This window comes from Octopus bimaculoides, chromosome 29, assembly GCF_046866305.1.
Source record: "Octopus bimaculoides isolate indiv1 chromosome 29, ASM4686630v1, whole genome shotgun sequence".
In the NCBI taxonomy this organism is placed as follows: Eukaryota; Metazoa; Mollusca; class Cephalopoda; order Octopoda; family Octopodidae; genus Octopus; species Octopus bimaculoides.
In genome coordinates this window covers 8,302,733-8,330,693 of record NC_142956.1, presented here as the reverse complement: position 1 = coordinate 8,330,693, position 27,961 = coordinate 8,302,733, and the positions used below count along the sequence as shown (strand labels likewise).

The following is a 27,961-nucleotide window of genomic DNA, read 5'->3' as shown; positions in this document are numbered from 1 at the left end:
CCTGTGGAAGAGGTGGGCCCAGGAGGACCTGGGATGAGGTGGTGAGGCTGGACCTTCGAACATTGGACCTCACCGAGGCGATGACTTCTGACCGGAGACATCATCATCATCATCATCATCATCGTTTAACGTCCGCTTTCCATGCTAGCATGGGTTGGACGATTTGACTGAGCACTGGTGAAACCGGATGGCAACACCAGGCTCCAGACCTTTGGAAATATGCTGTGCGTGAGAAGATCTGGCAGGCCAAGTGAGACCTAAATCCAAGGCCTCTGCCAGGGGTGTAGCCAGCCCACTTATGCGTACCTTTCCTTCATTGGACAATAAACTCCGCTTGCGAAGACCTGTTGAGGCAAGTGAAACCGAAATCGAACTAAATTCGACGCCTGGCACCCATGCCAACGTCGTCTCCTTCATTGAACACGAAACTCAGCTTTCGAAGACTTACTGGGGCAAGCGAAAGCGAAATCGGGATGGCACCTGTGCCTAGCGTCGCTTTTCTGGCACTTGTGCTCGCAGCATGTGTAAGGACTTACGAGTGAGATTGTTGCCAGTGCTCCTGGACTGGCTCTTGTGCGGGTGGCACATGAAATACACCATTTTGAGTGTGGCCGTTGCCAGTATCGCCTGACTGGCCTTCGTGCGGGTGACACGTAAAAGCACCTACTACACTCTCGGAGTGGTTGGCGTTAGGAAGGGCATCCAGCTGTAGAAACTCTGCTAAATCAGATTGGAGCCTGGTGTAGTCTTCGGGCTCCACCAGTCCTCTGTCAAATCGTCCAACCCATGCTAGCATGGAAAGCGGACGTTAAACGATGATGATGATGCACACACACACACACACACACACACACACACACACACTCACACACACACACACACACACACACACATCATCATCATCATTGTTTAACGTCCACTTTCCATGCTGGCGTGGGTTGGATGGTCTGACGGAGGGCTGGCAAGCCAGAAGGCTGCTCCAGACTCCAAACTGATCTCGCAAAGTTTCTACAGCTGGATGCCCTTCCTAATGCCAACCACTCCAAGAGTGTAGTGGGTGCTATTTAAATGCCATGAGATGGTACTGGTATCGACCATGCTTGAATGGTACTTTTTATGTGCCACTGGCATGGGAGCGAGTCAGGCGGCAGTGGCAATGACCACGCTCGAATGTCAGCCCTGGCATATATATATAATAATATAAATAATACATAAATATATATATGCATACATACAAACATATATGTACATACACATGCATATATGGGCACAGGACGCCACAACGTAAACAACATGAAATACAAAAACAACATAAAATATGAAAACATGGAATACATACTTAGTTTGTGAACAACGAAAGAAACAAATGGAAAACAAGAGAAGCAACATAAAAAAATGACCCTTTATCAGTTGTCGGCTATTTTTCTATATATTTTTAGCAATTAATGACAAGATATGTTTTCGACAAAACAGTTGCTCCCGCAAAGCAAATTAAATAAAATTTGGGATTTTGCTGGGGGTCAAAGTTGGTAACAAAAGCAGGACAGTGAAAACAAACAGGAAGGGCTGCTAAGCCTGAAGGAGTTGAGTTGGTGAACGCGGAGGAACAAGCTCTGACAGGAGATTGACAAGAATGCGTCTTATCCCTGTGGCTGATCAGAGAGAAAGAAAGAAATTCAAGTTAGGAAAAGAAAGATGGCCGTATGTATAAATATATATATATATATGTGTGTATATATATATATATATATGTGTATGTATATATATGTGTGTGTGTGTGTGTGTGTGTGTGTGTGTGTGTGTATATACATATATATATATGTGTGTATATATGTGTATATATATATATATATATGTATATATATATATATATGTGTATATATATATGTTTGTATATATATGTGTGTATATATATATATTGGGTTGGCAAGTAAGATCCTGCTGTTTTTTTAAGTTAAATTTTTTAAAAGGTTTAATAAAAAATAGGAACTAATTAATAATGTATTCACCCTTGTTGTTTGCAACTTCTTCCCAATGTTCAACAAAATTTTTAATACCTCGTTAGTAGAAATCACCTGATTTTGACTTGAAAAATTGATCCAACCAAGCTCTCGATTCTGCATCAGTATTGAACGAAACTCTGCGCATAGCATTTGAAAGAGATTGAAAAAGGTAGAAATCCGTTGGTGCCAAATCAGGGAAGTGTGGCGGGTGTGGCAGCACTTTCCAGTCATGCCTTTGAATAGCTTCCTTGGTCATATTGGCGATATGAGAGTGGGCGTTGTCGTGAAGCAGAAGAACTCCATGCTGATGATTAGGTCTTTTCTCTTGAATAGCTGTGTTGAGTCATTCCATCTGTTGAACATGGAGTTCCACGTTGACCGTTTGATTCCATTCGAGCAATTCATAATGGATAATCCCTTCCCAGTCCCACCATACGCACAACATCGTTTTACACAGATGAAGATCTTGTTTCATGCCCAGTGTCGCTTGTTGTTTACTGGTGCTAAGCCATTCGTTACGCTGCTTCATATTGATGTACAGGCACCAGTTTTCGTCGCCAGTAACGATTCGTTAAAGAAATCGTTGCTTGTGTCCATGGGTTGAGCGGTCACGAGCAAGCAAACCAGCAGAGATTGTGGCTCGTTGATTTTTGTTGTTGTCACTTAAAGCATGCGGAACCCATGCTCCATACTTCTGAACCTTTCCCATCGAGTGAAGATGCTTCTCTATAGCAGTGTGGGAGCATTCCATTTTCTCTGCCAGTTCCCTTGTTGTTTGACGAGAATTTTTGTGCAAAAGTTGGTTTAATTGCTCTTCATCAAAATCAACTGGACGGCCAAGGAGAAGAGTTTTAATTCTTTAAGTCTTTCCCAGTTGCTGACATGTTGCATTGAGACAATTTTCTTAGTGTAGCTTTGTTGGATTGCTTTGATTTCCGCTGTGGATTTTTTATTGTGTGGTGACCATAGTTGGGAGCAATAGTCTAAGCGGGTGAGAATGTATGTCCTCCAAAGGATCATCAGTGTCTCCATTTCTCTTGTTTTGAAAGTTTGGAAGATCTATCCTGCAAGCCCTGCATTTTATTACCAAATTGATGCACTTGGAAAGATGCATCATTGCTCATGTCAGTGCTCAGGTCAGGCAATGATTTTGATTCAGGGATTTCAGTTCCTCCCGGGCCAGTGTATCCTGTCTGCATGTCGTTTAGCTTTGTGTGCTGGTTGCATAGGACCTGGAATTTTCCTGCATTAAACTGCATGTTGTTGTCTTCAGCCCACCAGTATATTGTTTAATATACAGATGTGGAATATTTCCAAGCTTTTGTATTGTCTGAGAGACTTTTGTGTCATCTGCGTAGCTAGGAAGGGTAGCTATCTGAGCAGCTGAGGGCATGTCTGAAAGGGCCACTATGAACAGCAGTGACCCCAAGACAGTGCCCTGTGGAACATCACTTGCTATTCATGTTTCCTGCCACTACTGCCTTTAGAAAGTTGTGCAGCCATTCTCCAAGTTTTCTGCATATGCTGAAATTGCACAGTTTGTGACATATCAAACCATGGCCAACTTTGTCAAAGGCTTTTGCAAAGTCGAGATGTATCACATCCACGCTTGAGTCATTCAGCAGCTGTTTTAACACCCAGTCGTAGTGTTGCAGGAGCTGTGTCAGACAGCTTCTACCTGGATGAAATCCATCCTGGGTGTCAGTCAGCAAGCTATTTTCTACTAGGAAAGTGATTAGTTTCTTGCGGACTATTTGTTCCATGACTTTACTGCTGTTTGAGGTCAGAGAGATAGGCCTATAATTTTTAGCATCTGCTCTGCTTCCTCCCTTAGGGACAGGGCATATTATTCCTTCCTTCAGTTTGTCTGGGAGCTTACCACTTGCAAGGAAGCTCTGGAACAGAGGCTGCAGTAGTTTTGTAAGAGCTCGCTTGCATGATATGTGGAGGACCACTGGAAACCCATCCGCACCAGCTGCTGAGTTTGTGTCAACCTCATCTTCTTCTTCTTCTTCTTCAGTGTTTATGTACTCAATTTTTTAAACCTCTTTGGTTTTAGGTAATGTAGCAAAGAATTCCGCTGGTTTGTTCACTTGCCTGTGCTCCAGCGGTGTAGTGAACACACTTTGGAACTGTTCGTTCAGTATTTCATTTACCCTCATGGGGTTTCCTGTGAGGGAGCCATCTTTTTGGAAGAGGGGTTCTATCTTGTGGCGTATTGAGGCTGTTTCTTTGGCAAACTTAAAGAAAGCTTTAGGGTTTGACTTGATATTTTCTATAACCCAAGCTTCTTTGTTTTCTCTCTCCTTTTCATGAGACTGATGCAGACGTTTCTCAATTTCCAATAGCACTCTCTCCAGATGAGACTTCTCATCACTTTTGGGATGCTTGCTCAGGTGGTTCGCAATCTTTGTCCATCCTCCCATAAGAATCTTCCTTTCCCTGGGGATCCTGTTTTTGTGTATGTTGGCCTTGCACAATGGGACAGATTTGTCACATATGGCTTGTAATATGGACATGAAATGTTTCTGTTTCATGTCAATGTCTGGTGTGGAGAGACATTTAGGCCAATCCTGTTTGAGTATCTCTTTCTCAATCAGCTTCCAATTTGCTTTGTGAAAGTTTTGTTTGGAGAGATTTTGGGTCTTCATATAGGCTGTATGTCTGCAGGAGCTTTTGGTCCATACATAGACATCTCTATTATATTGTGATCAGAAATCAGCGTCGGAGATTGAAAAAAGGCTGCAACAATCCTATGTGAGGGAGAGAGCAGACAGAGAAGCCTGGGTTATAAAAAACTTTAAGTCAAACCCAAAGGCCTTCTTTCATTGCACAAAAGAAACAGCCCTAGTACACTGCAAGATAGGACCCCTCTTCCAAAAGGATGGCTTCCTCACAGTTAGTGCAACCAGGATCAGTGAGGTACTGAATGACCAGTTCAAAAGTGTCTTTACCACCCCTTTGGAACACAGACAAGTGAATGAACCAGTGGACTTCTTCTATTACCAGCGAGGCAGTTACGATGGAAACATCGACATTACCGAAGAAGATATACTACTAGCCACAGATGAGGTGGATGCAAACTCAACTGCTGGTCCTGATGGTTTCCCAACAATCCTCCTTAAATCGTGTAAGTGTGCCCTGGCAAAACCCCTCCACATTCTCTTCCAGAGCTTTCTTGCAAATGGCAGGCTGCCAAGCAAACTGAAGGAGGGAATAATATGCCCAATCCATAAATGGGGGAAGCAGAGCAGATGCCAACATTATGACTGGGTGTTGAGGCAGTTACTCAACAACTCAAATGTGGTCATAATATACCTTGATTTTGCAAAAGCTTTTGACAAAGTGGATCATGGTATGATATGCCACAAACTGCGTGATTTCGGCATAGCTGGAAAACTTGGAGAGTGGTTACATGACTTTCTGAAAGATAGAAGTCAGGCAGTCTCGGCCAATGGAGCCACCTCAATGAAAACACAAATGGTGAGCAGTGTTCCACAGAGCATTGTCTTGGAACCACTGCTTTTCATAGTGGCCCTCTCAGATATGCCCTCAAGTGCCCGGATAGCCACCCTTGCTAGCTACACAGATAATACGAAAGTCTCACAGAAAATACAGAACCCCAGCGATGTTGAACCTCTGCAGCAGGAGTTGGACTCAATTTACAGATGGGCTAAGGATAATAATATGCAGTTTAATGTTGAAAAATTCTAAGCCCTGTGCTACCATCATCCAAAACTGAATATGAAACTTACAAGGTACACTGGTCCATAGGGAATTTCAATCCCAGAGCCTAATTCAGTGAGGGACTTGGGTATTGACACAAGTGATGATACCTCTTTGCAAGTGCAGATTACCAGGATGGCAACAAAATGCAGACGATTGGCTGGATGGAACATTCAGAACCAGAGATAAGGAAACCATGATGGTCCTATGGAGAACATTCGCCCTCAGCCACCTGGATTACTGCCCCCAGCTATGGTCACCCAACAGTGTGAAATTAACAGCGAACCTTGAAGCAATCCATTAAAACTTCCAAAGAAGATTGTCTCTTTGCAACTGCCCAGCTACTGGAAAGGCTGAAACAGCTAAGACTCTACTCCCTGGAGAGAAGGCGGGAGAGGTATGCAGTTATATACATCTGGAAGATCCTGGAAGGAATTGTACCAAACTTTGGCATTGAAAGCTACACCAATACCAGAACGGGTCGACACTGCATAGTGCCAAAGATCCCAGCAATGCCATCGCGCTTCAGGACCAGTTACTGCAACAGCTTGGGTTTCAAGGGCCCACAGCTTTTTACTATTCTTTCAAAGACCCTGAAGAACCTGCACAAAGTAGATGTAGGGGTTTTTAAATCAAGGCTGGATCTCTTCCTGTCGAAAGTTCCAGACAAACCTACCTCACGGCAAGAGGTGCAAATGAGGGTAGCTACATGAAACTCCATTCTTCACCAAGTGCCGCATATTGGAGGAGGCTCTCAGTAATAACAGTGTAGCAACAAGGCGGTGCATCAGCATGGCCGCAGCTCTGAGCTGAAACTACAGAGACAAAAAAAAAAGATGTATGTATATATATATGCGTGCGTGCGTGCGTGCGTGCGTTTGTGTGTATGTATGTATGTATGTATATATATGTATATATATATGTATGTATGTATATATATATATATGTATATATGTATGTATATGTATATATGTATGTATATATATGTATGTATATATATGTATGTATGTATATGTATATATATGTATATATGTGGAGGCGCAATGGCCCAGTGGTTAGGGCAGCGGACTCACAGTCATAGGATCGCGGTTTCGATTCCCAGACCGGGCGTTGTTAGTGTTTATTGAGCGAAAACACCTAAAGCTCCACGAGGCTCTGGCAGCGGATGGTGGCAAACCCTGCTGTACTCTTTCACCACAACTTTCTCTCACTCTTACTTCCTGTGTCTGTTGTGTCTGTAATTCAAAGGGTCAGCCTTGTCACACTGTGTCACGCTGAATATCCCCGAGAACTACGTTAAGGGTACACGTGTCTGTGGAGTGCTCAGCCACTTGCACGTTAATTTCACGAGCAGGCTGTTCCGTTGATCGGATCAACTGGAACCCTTGACATTGTAAGCGACAGAGTGCCAACAACAACATATGTATGTATATATGTATGTGTATGTATGTATGTATGTCTGTATATATATGTATATATGTGTGTATATATATATGTAATTATGTGTATATGTATATATATGCATGTATATATATGTATATATGCATGTATATATATGTATATATGCATGTATATATATATATATGTATATATATGTATATATGCATGTGTATATCATCATCATCATCATCATCGTTTAACGTCCGCTTTCCATGCTAGCATGGGTTAGACGATTTGACTGAGGACTGGTGAAACCAGATGGCTACACTAGGCTCCAATCTGATTTGGCAGAGTTTCTACAGCTGGATGCCCTTCCTAACGCCAACCACTCAGAGAGTGTAGTGGGTGCTTTTACGTGTCACCCGCACGAAGGCCAGTCAGGCGGTACTGGCAACGGCCACGCTCAAAATGGTGTATTTTATGTGCCACCCGCACAAGAGCCAGTCCAGAGGCACTGGCAACGATCTCGCTCGAAAATCCTTACACATGTCAAGGGCACAAGTGCCAGAAAGGCAATGCTGGGCACAGGTGCTATCCCGATTTCGCTTTTGCTTGCCCCAATATGTCTTCGCAAGCTGAGTTTTGTGTCCAATGAAGGAGACGACGTTGGCATGGGTGCCAGTCGTCGAATTTAGTTCAATTTTAATTTCACTTGCCTCAAAAAGTCTTCGCAAGCGGAGTTTAGTGTCCAATGAAGGAAAGGTACGCATAAGTGGGCTGGCTACACCCCTGGCAGAGGCCTTGGATTTAGGTCTCACTTGGCTTGCCGGGTCTTCTCACGCACAGCATATTTCCAAAGGTTTCGGTCAGAAGTCATCGCCTCGGTGAGGTCCAATGTTCGAAGGTCCCGCCTCACCACCTCATCCCAGGTCCTCCTGGGCCCACCTCTTCCACAGGTTCCCTCCACTGCTAGGGTGTGGCACTTTTTCACACAGCTATCCTTGTCCATTCTCGCCACATGTCCATACCAGCGCAATCATCCCTCTTGCACACCACAACTGATGCTTCTTATGTTCAGCTTTTCTCTCAAGATACTTACACATTGTCGGGTATGCACACTAACGTTACTCATCAATCGGAGCATACTGGCTTCATTCCTTGCGAGCTTACGCTTGTCCTCAGCCGTCACAGCCCATGTTTCACTGCCATGTAGCATGGCTGATCATACACATGCGTCATACAGTCTGCCTTTTACTCTGAGTGAGAGGCCCTTTGTCGCCAGCAGAGGTAAGAGCTCTCTGAACCTTGCCCAGGCTATTCTTATTCTAGCAGCTACACTTTCAGCGCACCCACCCCCACTACAAACTTGGTCACCCAGATAGTGGAAGCTATCAACTACCTCTAGTTTTTCTCACTGGAATGAGACAGAAGTTGTTTCCTGTTTGTTTACAGTGTTTATTGCACCTGAACATCTGCCACATACAAAAACTAAATTCCTAGTTAGCCTTCCTTTGATATTGCTGCACCTCTTATGTGTCCATAGCTTGCACTGGGTACATCTTATAGAGTTACTACCTACTCCTTTTCTACATATTGAGCAGGGCCATGTACCTGAAGGGGTTTGTGTTTTATCTACCTTCCTACTTATGAGGACTTTGGTTTTAGCTCGGTTGACTCTAAGGCCCTTCGATTCTACTCCTTGCTTCCACACCTGAAACTTCTCCTCTAGTTCTGATAGTGACTCCGCAATTAGAGCAAGGTCATCAGCATAGAGGAGCTCTCAGGGGCAACCTGTCTTGAATTCCTCTGTGATCGCCTGGAGGACTATGATAAATAGAAGGGGGCTGAGGACAGAACCTTGCTGGATCCCTACCTCTACCCGGAATTTATTACTATACTCATTTCCAACCCTCACCTTACTGACAGCATCTCTGTACATGGCTCGCACGGCTCTGACTAACCATTCTTCTATCCCGACCATCAGATAAGGGACCAGTGGACCCTGTCAAAGGCTTTCTCCATGTCAACGAAAGCCAGGTACAGAGGCTTATCCTTGGCTAGGTATTTCTCCTGCGGCTGTCTTACCAGAAAAATGGCATCAGTGGTGCTTTTACCTGGCACAAATCCAAACTGCATTTCATCTAAATTGATTCGCTCCCCAATTAGTTGGTCTATGACCTTCTCCGTGACTTTCATTTCCTGATCTAACAGCTTGATACCTCTGTAATTATTTGTATCTAAAGCATCACCTTTACCTTTGTAACAGTTGACTATGGTGCTGCTACACCAGTCATTGGGTATGACTCCTTCGTGTATCACCTGGTTCGTAATACGGGTGACTAGGCTATAGCCGACACTGCCAGATATTTTGAGCATCTCTGCAGTGATTCCTGATGGGCCGGGGGCTTTCCCTGTCTTCATACTCTTAATTGCTTTATCTACCAAGGTACTGTCAACTTGGATAGCTGTTCCCTCTGTTGGGTCGACATACGGCAGACTCTTTTTCTTCCATTCATTCTCTTTATTAAGCAATCTATCGTAGTGGCATCTCCAGACCTCTTTCTTTGCAGCCTCATTTAGAGCAAGCGTACCATCATCCATGCGAACACATTTCTCTCCTACGACATCACTATTCTCTCTCCTACACTGTCTTGCAACACGAAATACCTCAAGTGTTTGGTCCAAAAATTTGGTTTGGCCAGTATGGGGCATATATATGCATGTATATATGCATGTATATATATATGTATATATATGTATGTATATATATGTATGTATATATATGAATATATGTATGTATATATATGTATGTATATATATGAATATATGTATATATATATATATGTACGTATATATATGTATATATATATGTACGTATATATATGTATATATATATGTATGTATATATACATATATATACATATATATATATATATATATATATATATATATATATATGTACATATATGTATGCACACAGAGATTGATATGCAACACATTTTGAATGCATTCTCTGATGCTTGCACTGCCTTAGGAATGACAGTCAATCTCAAGAAAACTGTTGTCATGTACCAACCTGCCCCTGGTAAGCAGTATATTGAACCAAATATCTATGTGTATGGTAGAAGACTTGGTGTAGTTGATCAGTTTGTCTACCTGGGAAGCACTGTTAATAGATATGGCAATTTGGACAATGAAATTCCATACTGAATTAGGAAAGCAAGTGATGCTTTCGGAAGGCTAGAAAGGCGTCTCTGGGGTCGGCGAGACATATGCAGGAAGACAAAGATAAAGGTGTACAAGCCGTGTGTACTCTCTTCTTTTCTTTATGCCTGCCAGACCTGGGTCACATATCGATGCCACCTTAAACAACTGGAACGTTTCCATCAGATGTGTCTCAGATGGATCTGTGGCATTAAGTGGGAGGACCGCATCAGCGATCTTGAGATATCGGAAAGCTCTCGGTGTGAAAGCGTAGAAGCTCTTGTGTTGAAGCAAAGGCTCAGATGGAGTGGTCATCTGGTCAGGATGAAGGATTCAAGGATGCCAAAACAACTCTTTTATGGAGAGTTAGCTAAAGGAGAATGACCTCCACATAAACCAAAAAAGAGATATAAAGACTTGCTGAAGGCTTCCTTGAAAGATGCTAGCATCTCTCCTAACATGTGGGAAGGCATAGCTACTGACCGTGGCAGGTGGAGAAGGATTGTGCATGAGGGGACAACTATTTTTGAGAAATCACGAATTGCACATAAGAAATTAAGGCGGGATGTCAGGAAGGGCATTGTTGTTGCACTTCCAGATGGTAAGGGTCTTCCTATGCCACTGACATGCAGTGTCTGTGCAAGACCGTGCCTCAGTAAAGCTGGGCTTATGAGTCATCTTCGTAGTCATAAAGCAAGACCGATGATTGACCACCAGGCCGCTGGTGATGATGCTACACACCATACTAGTCATGTCTGTTGGGCATGTGGAAGGGAGTGTGATTCAGCAGGAGGACTTAAACGACACGCAAAGGTACATGGAGCCCAATTACAACAACAGCCAGCTATTGCCAGTAAGGGTTTTCGATGCCAACTCTGTGCAAGACATTGTAGATCTTTGGCTGGGCTAAAAAGTCACATTCGATCACAGCACCGTTAAGTTAAGCTTTGTGCAATGGCCATACTCGATAACGAGGTCGCAGCCATCATCATCATCATATATGTATGTATATATGTATGTATATATGTATATATATATGTATGTATATATGTATATATATATATGTATGTATATATATATATATATATATATATATATATGTATGTATGTATATATGTATGTGTATATGTATGTGTATATATGTATGTGTATATATGTATGTATATATATATGCATGTATATATGTATGTATATATATGCATGTATATATGTATGTATACATATGTATGTATATATATGCATGTATATATGTATGTATATATGTATGTATATATGTATGTATATATGTATGTATATATGTATGTATATATGTATGTATATATGCATGTATATATGCATGTATATATGCATGTGTATATGTTTGTATATATGTATGTATATATGTATATATATATATATATATATATATATATATATATATATATATATATATATATATATATATATATATATATATATATATATATATATATACATATGGGGAGAATTCACAAAGAAACAAAAGACGAAGACAGGTGGTGTAGAAAACAAACAGATGTATTAGTATAATGCTCGGGAAGTGAAAAAGTCTTTAATGTTTCGAGCCTATGCTCTTTCACAGAAAGGAACACAGACAGAAACAAGCAGAGAAAACAAATGTGTGTAGTGGTTAGCAATCTAGCATCTCGCCATGATAGTTCGCTAACCACTACACACATTTTTTTTTCTCTCCTTGTTTCTCTCTGTGTTCCTTTCTGTGGAAGACTGTAGGCTTGAAACGTTAAAGACTTTTTCACTTTCCAAGCGTTAAACCAATACAGCTGTTTGTTGTCTACACCATCTGTCTTCGTCTTTTGTTTTTTTTGTGAATTCTCCCTATATATATTACACACTCACGTGGTCGCACCAGTTGATCCTGTCTCCTCTCTTCACCCACGAACTTCTCCGCTGGACTTTCTACACTCTTTTGGACTTTCTTATGGACTTTCTACACTCCAGCTGCACCTCTTCTGCCTATGGATTACTCTGGACTCTTCTGTATATATACATGCATATATATATATATATATATATATATGCATGTATATATATATATATATTATATGCATGTATATATGTATATATATGCATGTATATATGTATATATATGCATGTATATATGTATGTATATATATGTATATACATGAATATATATGCATGTATATATGTATGTATATATATGTACACATGCATGTATATATGTATGCATATATATGTATACATGCATGTATATATGTATGTATATATATATGTATACATGCATGTATATATGTATATATATGTATACATGCATGTATATATGTATGTATGTATATGTATATATGTATGTATGTATATTATATATATATATGTATGTATGTATATTATATATATATATATGTATGTATGTATATTATGTATATGTATGCATATATATATATATATATATATATATATATATATATATATATATATATATATATATATAGTGAAGTATATTGCCACTTAAGTGTGGCTGACCACTAGGGGTGGATGGTACTGTTGCTTTTAGCCCCAGGAGGACATCTCCTCCAGCTGGCTTATCGAGATATATATATATATATATATGCATCATCATCATCGTTTAATGTCCCTTTTCCATACATGCATGCATAGGTAGGACAGTTGACAGGAGCTGCATTGGTAGAATAACTTTGCAAGGCTACTGTGTGAATTTTGGCTGTGATTTTACTGCTGGATGCCTTCCTAACACCACCCACTCTGCACCATGAACACTGTTCTTCATGTGGCAGTTTGCACAGGTGAGGTTAGTGTGGTATAATTTTTATGGCTGGATTTCCTTCCAAGCACCAACTGCATTACAGTGTGAAGTTGATGCTTGTAACGTGCCACCAGCACTGGCAAGGTAACCAAGTAACTTGCAAGACAAGGAATTAGGGGAGGGATGGGCATTTGAGGAGGGGAACTTGTGTCAGTGGATGAGAGGTTAGAGTGTGACAAAATGACAGCGACAGAAGTTGGTGTCTTATCACAACAGATGGGTCATTAGAGGTGATCCAGTAGCAGATGATGAAAAGTTATAGTGTAATAGAGTAATAGAAAGGCAGAAATAGGTGTCTTCCTATAGAGGAGGTACATGGTTACCCAGTGAGAAAGAGAGAGAGGTACAAGAAAGAGATCAGAAACAAGTGTGCTGATGTAATGGAGATACTTGGTTACCTAGTCAGAGGTAAAAAAAAAAGGGAGAGAGAGAGAGAGAGAGAGAGAGTGACCAAGGGGAAGAGAGAAAGAGAGTAGGAAACAGCAAAAGTGTAAGAGTACTTATTGTTCCTGCGCATCTGCCACATACGGAAGCGACCTTATCTGATGACCTACCCAGGATTCCACTGCATCTCTTATGTGTCCATAGCTTACAGTTGGTGCAGCAAATTACATCTTACTCCTTTCTTACATATCGAGTAGGGCCATTTACCAACCAGAATGAGAGTCTTGTCTCCTTTCTTGCTTACAACAACTTTAATCTTAGCTAAGTTAACTTTAAGGCCTTTTGATTCCCGGCTTTGCTTCCAAATCTGCAACTTTTTCTCCAATTCTGCAACTTTTTCTCCCAATTCTGCTTCAGATTCTGCAATAAGAGCAAGATCATCATCATATAGTAGTTCCCATGGGTATCCCAGTTTTGAATTCCTCTGTTATGGCCTGGAGAACTATGATGTATAAGAGTGAGCTAAGAACTGATCCCAGTGTACTCCAACTGGTACATTAAATTCATCACTGTATTCAAGGCCAACTCACCTTACTGACATCATCGCTATATAAGGCTTGTACAACTCTAACAAGACACTCTTCTACTCCTAGCTTCCTTAGAGACCACCAAATAATAGAGCAGGGTACCCTGTTGAAGGCTTACTCCAGGTTGATAAAGGCTAAGTACAATGACTTTCTTTTGGTCAAATACTTTTCTTGCAACTGTCTTACTATGAAGATGGCATTTGCAGTACTTCTCTTTGGAACAAAACCAAACTGCATCTCATCTAGTTTAATTCTATCCCTAATTAGTCGAGATATAACTGTCTCAGAATCTTCATGACCTGGTCCAGCAGTTTGATACCTCTGTAGTTGTTTCTATCTAGGGCATCACTTTTACCCTTGTAACATCTGACTATAATACTGCTATACTAGTCTTTGGGGATGACACCTTCCTGAATAACCTCATTAACTATGCGAGTGACTAGGCTGTATCCAACACCACCTGATATTTTAATCATCTCGGCAGTGATATCCGATGGTCCAGGGGTTTTCCCAGTCTTCATTTTCTTAATTGCTTTATCTGTTATACTGCTATGAACTCTGATGGCTGGTCCCTCTATTGGTTTGATATTTGAAAGCCTCTCCCTCTCCCATTAATTTTCCACATTTAATAACCTTCCATAGTGGCACCTCCACACATCTTTCTTCTCTGAGTTACTAAGTGCAAGCGTACCATTGTCCATTTGCATACATTTCTCTATTCTCTCTGATACACTGCTTTGCAATCCTGAACACCTCATGCCTCTGATTCTCATGCTGTAGAACATTGGCAAACCTCTTTCTTATCTTCTGCTATTCCTTTTGTTACATAAACCTGTTGCCTTGCTTCCATTCTAGTTGTGATATAATTCTCTGTTTCCACCGTTTTTTAGTTTTCCAAGCCTGTCTCTTTGCTTTTATAGCACTGTCCACATCCTTGTTTCGCCACTATGTCACCCTTGGCCTAACTGGGGCTTTACACCAGCCACAGATTTGGTCAGTGGCCCCAGTAGTTTGTCCTACAAGAACTTCCAATTGTCCTCTTAGCTATATATTCCAACCTTCTCCTTCTCTCTATCATCAGAGGCATCAAACAATCTACCTTTCACTCTTCAGAATGAAAGGTAGATTGTTTGATGCTTGTGTACAAACAGCTATACTCCATGGTAGTGAGACATGGGCTTTGAATGCAGAGAACATGCATAGACGAGAGAGGAATGAAGGCAGTATTCTCTGCTGGATGAGCAGGATCAGTGTGCATCAATGACAAAACACAAACGTGTTGAGAGTAAAGTTGGGCATAAGTGGAACTAAATACAGCATACAAGAGAGGAAACTATGTTGGTGTGGACATGTGATGCTTATGAATGAAGACTTCTGTGTAAAGATGTGCCGGTCACTGAAAGTGGATGGTACCTGTGGATGAGGGAGACCCAGGGAGACATGGGATGAAGTGGTGAGGATCGATCTCAGGATGTTGGGGTTCATGGAAGAAATGACAATCACCATTGTCTGGTGATATGAGGTTCTTGAGAAGACCTGCCCATGTCAGTGAAACTGAATTCTAGAAGTGCTGTGTATCTTACCCACATGTAACAGTAAAAATTTCACAAGCCCTACCCCAAAAAACAAACTACATCTCCTCTCCCAAATTGCATCTTTTCTCTTCCTCACATTTCCTCTTCATACTCTATAATTATCTTCCACTACCCATTCCTGCCCTCATTGCCCTGCTATTGTTTTTAAATTACATTTCATTTTCTATTTGAAAATGAAGGAAGTGGGGATTGCTTAAATACCCACTAAGTTTAGCAGTGAAACACTATTGAAGAGACCAATTTACATATTAAACACATTCCTGGCAGCTAGTATGTAAACATCAATTGCTAGCAAGGGCACAGTATTTTGTTTTGCCACCATACTCTACTTCCAATTCTATTAAAGGTTTATGAGTGCTTCTGTTTTACCAGTGTGATTTTCTCCTTTTAAGCCCTTTACCATTCAGATGAATCTGTCAAATGTAATACTCATTTATTCACATTTTGAATTAATCATGCATTATCACATAGCTTTGAGGATTTCAATGATGTGATTGTTTATTTTAGAATGACATTGTTGGTTAGGTGTGAGAGGTTGGATGTGGCTGGTTTGAACATAAAGCAGAATATTTGGGCCTGATATGGTTGGTTTAAACTTATCTCTACAGATTTTCTATAGAATTTAGAGCCAGCCCTATATCAACTTTGTAGTCATTATTTTCTAGCAGTTGTAAATGTTTTTTTTATCCAGTATATCCAACCCTAGCTCATGCAGTATTATAGTATTGTTCATTCTGTTAGAAAATGTCTCTGTTGACAAAGAGTCTAGAAACTTTAGCCACTTCTGCATTGACCCCTTTTAACCACTTCTGCATTGACCACCCTCCTCATTCAAAATATCTTAATACCCTACCATACCATACCTTAAATGCATTCTGGCAATTAAAATGTTAGCTAAAATATACATGTACGACAAATTAAGAAAGTCTATTGAAGATGACACACTTTTTACATTTAAATCTACGTGTATAAGTATAAGGTATTAAGCTTTCAGTTTTTATGAAATTGCTTTCACTGTTAGAAAATGTGAAAAATACATGATTTTGCTGGAATATCTTTTATTGAAATTGGCAACATCAGTGTGAGGGATGAGCATGGTGCTGACTAAGTGTTTCAAGCAGGTCATCTGGGTGAGTTGGTCTTTCGCACACCAACCCCCATTCGACCCCTTAGTTATCATTGACCCCCTGTAATTCCTCGCCAACCCCTAGGGGGGTCCCTTGGACTCCCTTTGGTGTAAACAAATTTATACGCATTCATTTATGGTAAGACAGAAGAGTGACACTGTTAGAAGTTAGGAAGCTAAAGGAGGAAGATGGAAATACTATGAACAATTTAAGAACAAGAAAAGTGAAAGTTTTTTAGAAAATTCCTTTTTTTTGAGAAATTTCAAAAATCGTTTAAAGAATTGTATTAAAGAAAATGTTTTTAACTTCTCTTCCATTAATTTATTCAGTTACAGTGTTTCATCCTCCTCTTTTGCCCACCTGACCTGTCCTACAAACTGTATTAGCCTGTTATCTTACTATAGTATACCTTAACCATGTTACCTGAGATGCACCAGCACATTCCCCAGAAAGATATTGTACTCACATGCTAACTGTTTGTGTAGTTCAATGTAGAACTGACGCGAGCATGTCTCACGCCCAAGTGTGTATATCTCTGTGTCTTGTTTGTAATTGTTAACCTATCATATTACTATGGCATTACTTTTATTATGCCTACACAAACAGGATATTGTATTGAATACAGGTGTGCGATTGTATACATATATCATCACCATTTTATGTCCACATTCCATGCTGACATATGTCGGTAGAATGTTTCAATGTGATTGAATAGGTCAGAGGACCAGATCTTCCTACAATATTTCATTTTTTGTCATAGCTTCTATGGTTGGACGCTGTTCCTACTACAAATCATTTTACAGGTTAAGTACATTGTATTTTGTGGCGCCAATGCTGTATATAAATATATATATGAATATAATATATAATCTAACCCATGCCAGCATGGAAAAAGGGATGTTAAATGATGATAATATATATGTATGAGCAAAGTTTGATTTTTTTTACCTGTCTAGGAGGTCAGCAGTGCTGCGAATAAACTAACTTGGGTGAGATCACCTGTCTAATTCAAGTTAGTATAGAAAAGGAATGGAAAATGCTAATGAGGATATCTGTAACACATATCCTCAACAACCTTCCACAAGTTGCCAGGAATGTGTTTAGTATGTAAAATTGGTATATCCAATTGTGTTACACTGCTATATTCAGTAGCTATTTAAGCAATCTGTTCATGGATAGTTATTGGGCTGGATGTGGTACTGATGAAGAAGTAATAACTCCTGAAATATGCATATACACCCGTTGCCTATTTTTCTGTTTTTAACCACATTGTTTAAAGAGACGTATTCGTATATGAAACATTGTAACTTCCAGTGCTGGCTCTAATTTCTATAGAAAGTCTGTAGAAAACCTTTTTAAAAAGTGATTTGATTTGCACTGCTTACACAGTCACGGTATTGACTTTATAAGCCTTTGATTTACTTGGTAGTATATTATGACTGTAAAACAATCTGTACACACAAGTTGCCAGGAGTGTGTTTAATATATAAATCAGTCTGTCCAATAGTGTGACTCCACTAAATTTAGTGGCTACTTAAGCAATGTGTTTGTGGGTGGTTAGTGGATTGGATGGAATATTGAAGCAGGAGCAGTAACTCTTGAAATGTGCATATACACCCATTACCTATTTTTCTATCTTTGATAACATTTTTTTACATAGACAAATTCGTATATGAAATGTTGTAACTTTCAGTGCTGGCTCTAATTTCTGTCGAAAAAAATCCTTAAAAAGTGATATAATTGCACTGCTAACACATGAGGCACAGTATTTACTTATGACCTTTTAATATACTTGGTAGTATATTATGGTTGCATAATGAAATATGGTGTCCCGACCAGCAATTAATTAATCTCAATATATCCAATACTGACCAGTGTCCATTCTATTCTGCAGGCCTGAAGTATGACTGGAACCAAACAGATGACCATGTGACCATCACTGTGAAATTAGGAGATGAAGCTGAGTTCAGTGATCCAGAATTCTCACAGACTGGAGTCAAGATGAAGCTTCAAGGTAACTGTCATTCTCTTAGCTTTTCTTTATCTTTTACTTGTTTCTCTCATTAGACTGTAGCCATGCTGAGACACAGCCTCGAAGAATTTTTAGTTGAATGAATCAACCCCAGTACTTATTTTTTTAGAGCCTGGTACTTATTCCATCAGTTTCCTTTGCTGAACTGCTAAGTTACAGGTTTATAAATACACCAACACTGGTTGTCAAACAGTGGTAGACGACCACGCACGCACGCACGCACGTGACGGGCTTCTTTTAGTTTCCATCTACCAAATCCACCCTCAAGGCAATGACCGTCTGAGGCTATGGTAGAAGACACTTACTCAAGATACCATGCAAACTGGAAGAAACCTGTTGTGTATATATGTATATGTATCTATGTGTGTATGTGCATGTATGTGTTGCTGCCTTTTTGTCTTGATATGTGAAGTGACAGTCACTGTTAGGTAAGTGGTGTCCTTCATTTCCAATGTTTTGTGAAAATGTATCTGATGATGGCGTAATATTACCTTACTGGGTGACAGGAAGGGCATCTGGCTGTAGAAAATCTGACTCCACAAATTCTGTCTGACCAATGCAGTCTGTTTGTAACTACTGAGATTAACTTTTTGGGAAACACTCCTCAGTCCTTGCATTTCCCTTGCTGAGTCTTGGTATTTTCCTATTTTTACCTGTTCTTTAACCTCTAATGATGTTTGTCCAACGTTGTTGACAATGACCAGGACATCACATGGAAAAGATAGATCATGGTGTGTCCAGCTGTGGCCAATCAGTCCAATGCATGCTCGGGAGGCTTTGCTGCAGGTCAGACCCTAGTGGTCTGCTGGGAATGAAGTCAAAGAGTTGGCTCTGGACATGCACAATTCACATTTTCTTTGTGCTCTTATGATCCTATTCTGTTTGTAGGAGGTGGCACTTCTGTTGGTGCAGCTATACCAAGCAGAGCAATCCTGTGTTTGCATTTCCCAGGTGTTGAGGTTAATCTATAAAAGCTCTTCAGTGAGGCTTTGAAGTGCTTTTTCTGTCCACCCTGTGTATGCTTGCCCTTTTCCAATTTACCGTAAAACAGTCTCTTGTGAAGTCACGTGTCAGGAAATCCAACAAGGTGACCTGCCCACTTGAGTTGTGCTCTCCTCAGCAGTGTGTAAATGCTTGATATATCAGTCTAGGACCTTGTTTTGCCAGGTGATTTTCAACAGATTTCTCCAGCAGTTCATGTGGAAGCAGTTTAGCTTTTTGGCATGGCATTCATAAATTGTCCAAGTTTCACAGTATTCTACATTCATATCAGCAGACATAACCATATCTTTCATGATGCACCTATTTAACACCTTGCCTAGAATGATAATATCTGGTTCATCTTGCTTGAATCTCATGGTCAGTTTGTACAGTAAGATCCTACAAGACCTTAACCTGACCATTCTCTATCACAATCTCTAGTTCGTGTTGGTATCATTTCCTGCTAACTTCAGAACCTCTTTGAAATTGTAATGCTTTGGCTACACAATTGTGTCTGTCTGTGCCAAAGGACTGTATGTGCTTATTATTATTTATTAAATATTAGTGATAGAAACAGTATTAATACGAAAGTGTAATCATTATATCCAACTTAATATGGCTGCCTTGTTAGAACACTGAATACTATGTTCTTAGCCTTGAGAGATCCTCTGATATAAGCACTTGGTGCATAAAAGCACACACATGGATAGTAGCAGGTGAAATTTGTCCATCATAGTCACTGGAATTCCCATATCACATGATTTTATTCTATTGGGAAGCACCGGTCACTGCATGACAGTCAAATCTCACTGCTATGATATATAGAATTTCAGCATCTTTTCAGATGCTGAGGTTGCAAATAGCCAGCAGGCTTATTAAAAATTAATTAATGATGGAAGCAATATTAATACCAAAAGGTAATCTTTATATCCAATTTAACATGGATGCCTTGTTAAAACAGCAAATACTGTGTTATTAGCTATTGACCATGGAATAATTTTTCCCTCCATTTCTTCTTTAGTGTGTTTTGTATTTTTATTTTCATGTTTTTTTATTTGTCTCTTTGACCATTTCTGCTATGTTGTCATCTGAGGGCAGTGTATCAGTGTAGTTTGTTTCTCTTTTGTATTTTGTCACCTCCTTGTGTATAGGGAAAAGCGTTTTCTTTTTCTTGTGTTGCTTTATTACATGCAGTAATCTCTCACTTATTATTTTGGTTTGGCTCAGATTCGGTCTTATTCCTGGTTGGATTTACGTGGATTTATATTTCAAATTATAAGGGAATGTTTTTTTCTTGTTTTTCATCCTCTTGCTTTACAATCCTGGAATCAAACGGGCATGATGGGTCAATGATTAAGCTATTTCACTTTTCTTTATTTATAATTGTTTTGTCCGATCTTATTTTCTAACTTCTTGTCTGTTTGAATAGGAAAGTCCCACAAAATCTTACATTCCTTTGACTCCAGTACTCTTTCAACTCGGAGATTGTACCATGTTTCCAGCTTCAAATCCCCATTTCTGGCACAGTTCCCAGTGTAAAACATTTACAACCTGGTCATGCCTCCATTTCTTATATTCTTCCTGTGCCAATTTGGGATATTCTTCCACAATGTGTGCCACTGTCTCATTCCAAGTTTCACAGGCTCTACATTTTTATGATACATTCTCTCCATTTATATTTTTTCTCAAGTTGTTTGTTTTTATTGCTTGATCTTGGGCTGCTACAATTAGGCTCTCTGTTTCTTTTTTTAATTGCTCCTTTTTTAACCAAGCCTAGGATTTTGTTCCACTCATGTCTTCAATGGCTCTCCAAAATTAGCCATTCAGAGGTTTCTCGTCAATCTGTCTGATGTGCTCTCTTTATATTTCATTCTTGTCCTCTTTTCCCATTACAACTTCACCTGTTTTTTATTAACTGTCTTTCATAGTTTTTCTGTGTTGCTCTGTAAATACTCTACTAGAATTCTTCTTTACATTTGTACACATTTTTCTACTGCTCTTAAGCTTCTTCCACTCTGGTCTCTCCTCAAGTACAGTTGGTTGATATCAGCTTTTGGATGGTGGGCTCCATACATTATCAACAATTTTCTAGTTTTTCTGTCAAGTTTCTTTATATTGTTTTTGGTTCAGTCCATTATTCCAACTCCATATCTGATTAAGGGTAATTTATTGCTTCAATAAGATATTTTGAAATTAGCTTTGACTGCAATAATTTTTTACTCTCCTCGTGTACTCCCTTATTATTATTATTATTATTATTATTATTATTATTATTGTTATTATTATTATTATTATTATTATTACACCCAGTAATATTTGTTTTGCATTTTTGTGAAGAATTCACATATTTTTTCCGATTTTAAAAAAATGTTGGAATATGGCAGAATGATAATGATCGACAGAGTGCAGCATTACCAAACGCAGCCATGGCTGGAGTTAAAATTGATTTATTGTGAAAGAGAAATAGAGAATTTTATCTTGTTGCTCTGATGGCAGTAACAAGTGCAATGATACTAGCAGCAGCAGCAAAGACAGTGAAAACAAGAACAGTAGCGACAATGTGTGGAGCAGCAGCAGCACAAACAGCAGAGACAACAATAATAACTATATCAACAACAAGATAAAAAACAACAACAGCAACATGAACAACAAGATTGAAAACAACAGCAAAAAGAACAATGCAGTTATCAATGGTAACTGCAGTAGAACCTATGTAGAAAACAACAACAACAGCAGCAGCAGCAACAATAACATGAAAGTCCACAACAACGCTCTATCTTTTTCAAGGACAGTTCGCTTGTGGACTGTCCATTTGGTTGAAGAGTTGAAAAGTAAAGCACTCCAATATAAAAGCGACATTTTGAAACCAGGTGTTATGTGCCTTAGTGAGGCGGAATAAAAAACATCTGAACAACAAATCGTATACAAATGTGTTTCTTGCAATTTCCTACTCTGGCAGAGACTGAAAAATACCTTCAAGATGTGTGGCTCTCAGTGCTACACATATACAAAGGTAAACAGTATGGGATGGTAGCTGCAACAGTGAGCAAGAAACCAGAAGAACGGCAACTATAACTTGCATGTCCCAGACTTTTGTGATGATTCCTCATTATATGGGTAAAAGGTTGATTTGAGTTCAAGTCAAGAATATGCTGGCTCACCATGATCCAGTAAGAGTTTTAACCATTCTGGAGGAGTAATGGGAGATTGTGGAAATGAAATTCACCCCACAACTCAGTAGGACTGGAATTCTTATGGAATTCCAGTCCTACTAGTTTCTCCTGAGGAAATAAATTGCATTCCTGATTTTTTTCTGTTTCAGTGGATGTGAACAGATGTCTGTTTATAGAGAAGGTAAAAAAAACCAAGTGTTTTGTGTGTGGAAATATGAACCACCTCAAAGTCTTTTACTCTGTAGTGGAGAAAGCATGAAGCTTTCCACTGTTACTACCAACTCCTCAAGGTGTGGACACAGCTACTACCTCACATCTGCCTCTTTCCTCCAACTCAAGCCTCACAAAAGCAAAGACCTTATTGACATTGCACCAAAATGCCTTTGTCAGGGATAAGAGACAGACTGAATCTGAAGTATGCAGATTGGCCCAAATTGAAGGTCCTGAGACAGGACGGTGAAAGACGAAACCTGTCACAACACCAATTGAAAAATATGTCAACACTTTCATCACAAGAAAACCCAATTTTACAAACATATTCACAACAACAAAAAACACAAAAACAAAAAGAAAGACCTGAAAAATAAAATGACCAATAGTCATTCTTGGGTACAGACTTCCTTCATCAACTAAACTGTTGTTGAGAAGGGCAACATTGAAATGATTGAATTAATAACAAAAAACATTGGAAGAAGTGGGAAAGGTTTTGTAGAACTCCTCCCCCAAACTCCATTGGACAGGATGTTAATCCATACAGATATGGATACATATCTGGATTTGAAACAGATGCCCCCCCCCCCCCCGGACCCCAAAAAAGACTGTGTCTATAGTAACCCTTGAAGACCAAGGTATGTAACTCTATTTTCTTTTCTCTAAGTTAAATGGCTACACTTAGAGTAGGTTGTGTAAAGGTTTGGGGCCTGGGTTCTGTTTGGAAGCAGGGTGACCTGCTCAACAATCTCAGGTTCCTTGATTTAGATGTGACCATCATTAGTTAGACAAGAATTTCTGGGAAGCATACTCTAGCATCCATTTTCAAAGACTCCGAAATATTCTCATTTTGTGATCTGTTGGGAGTAGGTGTCAGTGTAGCAGTGTTGTTCCAAAAATCTTTGGAAGGGCAATCTTCTTGGACCCAGATGGTAGGTGGGTGGTCCTAGATGTGAATGGCAGCAAAGGTGTTTCCTTTCGATTGGAGGCCATGTATGCCCCAACAGGGGTCAGAAGGCCAGATCTCTTCAGGCTTCTAGAAACATTTTTGGAAACATCTGCTTTAGTACTAGTGGGGGACTGGAATAGTATTTTGGACATGTGGAAGGACTGTATGGGTTTTGTACATAGAAGAAGTGGGTGTAAAAGCCTCGAAAACCTGCTTAGAAACTTCCAGCTGTCTGATAAGTATTGACTGGATTTCCCTGATATGCCAGTGGAGCAACCACAACGTCATCCAGATTGTATTTAGATAGAGTATTTGTTAGGTCAGCTGAGAGGGATAGCATAGGGTGTCAACAATTCAAATTGGTTGGCTACACAGACCACAAATTTGTGATCTACATAGTTGATTTAGATAGGACTCATAGACACAGGGACTTGGTTACTGGAAGCTGATCATGTCCCTTCCAGCGATCAAAGACTACAGGGACTGGATTAGCAAACTAGTTAAGTGGCAGTTGGCAGGGGCAGTTGTCAACAACCAGTGGTGGATTGCCATGAAGAGGGCAATTAGAACAGAATTGATATTGTTTAGCAAAGAGCAATAGAAAGAAATAGATTAGAGGGAGAACTAGTTAGCAAACTAGAAGGGGTGATCAGTAAAGGCATTGTGACTGATGTGTTAGCAGTGAGAATGGCTCCTGACCATTTCTCTGAGGCAAAGGATCATCAGGCAATAGAATCAGTTTTCCACTTTAGAAGATTAATGATTCCATATAGAAGATTAGTGGCAGGGAAGTGCAATGACATCCTCAGGGAAACTTTGGGCATTGATGAAAACAAACTGGCTAGTCTGTTCCAGAGGATGTTTTAGTCAGGGACCACTATGGATAATTTCCAGATGTCCCTGGCTTTGCGGTGCTACTAGTTTGAGATGAACTCTATAGGCACGGATGTGCTGTCAGATGGGCTTGTCCAAGGTGCACGCAGAATAATGAAACCATTCTGCATGCACTCATTCAGTGTCTGGGCATTGTAGGACAGATCCATCTAGTTACTGTCCGCTCTCACAAAATAAACTGGAGCAAGTAAGATTGAGAACTCTGAGAAGTAAAATGTGGGATGGATCCATCTGTCGGTCAAGTCCATAGTGATGGTTACCCTATTGCTCTCCTTCAGTCAGGCAGGCAAGGCAGTTTTCCTTTGCTGTGGCAAAAGAGGTTGTCTGGTGAACAAAGCTGAAAGGAATGAGGACAGAGACTTTCCTCTTTGGTAGAGCCTTCATTGACATTTTCAAGTTTTACTTGCAAAGGAAAGTGAGAGTGGGGAGCGGGAGTGCTCTCCTCCAGTGAATTTATTGAAAGGTGGGTAAAAGTTGCCAATATGGCAAGAGTGGATGGTACTGCTCTAAGTGTAGACCTGTGAGTCGGAGGAAAGGAGTTGGAGAGGGCAGTTGTCATTGGTTTTCAGGGTGATCTTGGATGGTGGGGTTCTCTGATTATCCCTTGAGGTCCTTCTGTATCAGGAAAACACCCATCACTATCACCATTTATTTTCTCTCTGTTACTGTCGTATACTATGTATACTTCCCTTCTTTTAATGTATACTGTGTATACTTTTTTGTTTTAATCATTCCATTGGCGTTAGGAAGGGCATCCAGCTGTAGAAACTCTGCCAAATCAGACTGGAGCCTGGTGTTGCCATCCGGTTTCACCAGTCCTCAGTCAAATCGTCCAACCCATGCTAGCATGGAAAGCGGACGTTAAACGATGATGATGATGATGATGATTATATGTAAACACCCACTTTGTATGTCGGTTTTTATATTGTCCCCCTCATCATTCACCCTGGTGGCAAATAAAAGAAATTATTAATATTATTATTATTATTATGATTAAAGCGGCAAGCTAGTAGAATCGTTAGCACACCAGGTGAAATGTCGAGCGGTATTTTGTCTGCACTATGTTCTGAGTTCAAATTTTGCCGAGGTTGACTTTGCCTTTTATCCTTTCAGGGTCTGTAAGATAAGTACCAGTTGAGCACTGGGGTTGATCTCCCCCCAAATTTCAGGCCTCGTGCCTATTGTAGAAAGGATTATTATTATTAACTCAGGTTTTGTTAGAACTCCTGGAGTATTGCATGCATAACGGGTTTGCTTCCTGCACCTGATGGCACCATGCTATATGTTTTTTCGGTTCTATTTCAAAACGGGGGCACCAGTTTTCATTTATGTCTTATGTAGTGTTTTTGGTACCGAAAGACTTTCAAACTTCGTATACTTATCTATTTTGTGTTATAGAACAGAAAAAAATTTTTGTATTCGAATTTATTTCATGTAAAAAATTGTCTTATTTCGATAATTTCTACTAATCACTGACGTCTATTCAGTTGAAAACAGTTAGCGCTGTAACGGTGTATATCGTATTAATCTCCTAACCCTAACCCTAACCAGACTGTTAACCCTAACCCTAACCCTAACTCTAGAATCCGAACTCTAAAATTGTTACACACATAGATACGTACAGCGTAATTTATTATATAAACAATATATGCGTATAAATTACGATTAAACTGGATGAAATATGTCACATATAATAACATTTTTATGACCGCCCAGCAGTAACTCTATTCAGCTGAATAGACGTCAGTGATTGGTTGAAATTACAGAAATATGACAACTTTAACATGGAATAACTTGCGATGTACGTTTTTTTGTTAAGAAGACTAAGAGTAAAAGATGTTTTATATGACACATTCTACCAGTGTCCCAAGTTTCAAAGTGTTTCGTTAGTGTTTCGTTAAGAAAATACTGGTGCCCCTGTTTTGAAATAGATCCGTTTTTTCAACTAATACTTTCCTGATTATTCTGGCCATGTCAAAGAGGCAGACCTTTTGTAACACCTCTACAGGGCACTCTATTCTGATTTCCTTTGTATTCCCCTCGATGCCTTCTGATACTGTCCCCAACAATAACAGGCACTATCTTCACCTCCTTCATTTCCCACTGCTGAGCTATTTTGTACAAAAGAGGATTGTATATCGTTTCGCCTTCCTTCTTGACTATTTGTGGGTCAAAGGGGCATGCAACATCAATTACATAGCATTTATTATTAATATTGACTCTGCTGCGATAGTGTGATGTTGTAGATTGAAGATACTGTGTGTACCGGGGATTTTGTACTGTCTGTCAAGTCAAGGCGGTGAGCTGGCAGAATTGTTAGCATGTTGGGCAAGATGCTTAGCAGCATTTCATCTGTCTTTACATTCCTGAGTTCAAGTTCTGCTGAGGTTTACTTTGCCTTTCATCCTTTTGGGGTTGATAAAATAAGTACGAGTTGAGTACTGGGAGAGGGGGTGGGTGATATAATCGACTTGCATCTGCCCCCAGAATTGCTGGCCTTATGCCAAAATTCAAAACCATCATTATTATTATTAAATTCTCAGCTCTTGATCTTACTTGCTCCAGTTAATTCTGTGAGAGTGGACAGCAACTACTTGTCAAAGGTCTCACAGGGTTTCTCAAGGTCTCTTTCTACAAATTAGATGTTAAATATCATGGAAGAGACTGAACATCCAAGTACCAATCACAAAATCCTTACTGTCTCAAATAGAGCAGGTTTTTTAAATTTTTTTGAGAAATTGTTGTTATAATTCTGCTTGACTGGCTCCCGTGTTGGTGGCACGTAAAAAGCACCATCCGAATGTGGTCGGTACCAGGTCCGCCTGACTGGCTCCCGTGCTGATAGCAGGTAAAAACCACCAATCGATTGTGGCTGATACCAGTACACTCTGACTGTCT

At 39.9% G+C, this 27,961-nt stretch overlaps 1 protein-coding gene across 1 annotated transcript in view; it reads left to right on the top strand.

Moving 5' to 3' along the window:
- LOC106879930 (ubiquitin carboxyl-terminal hydrolase 19) overlaps nucleotides 1-27,961 on the top strand; it is a 187,638-nt gene that overhangs the window by 12,574 nt on the left and 147,103 nt on the right. The window contains exon 2 of the mRNA XM_089345165.1: nucleotides 18,719-18,838. Coding sequence (XP_089201291.1) covers nucleotides 18,719-18,838 — 120 coding nt within the window. The remainder of the gene's footprint in view (nucleotides 1-18,718; nucleotides 18,839-27,961) is intronic.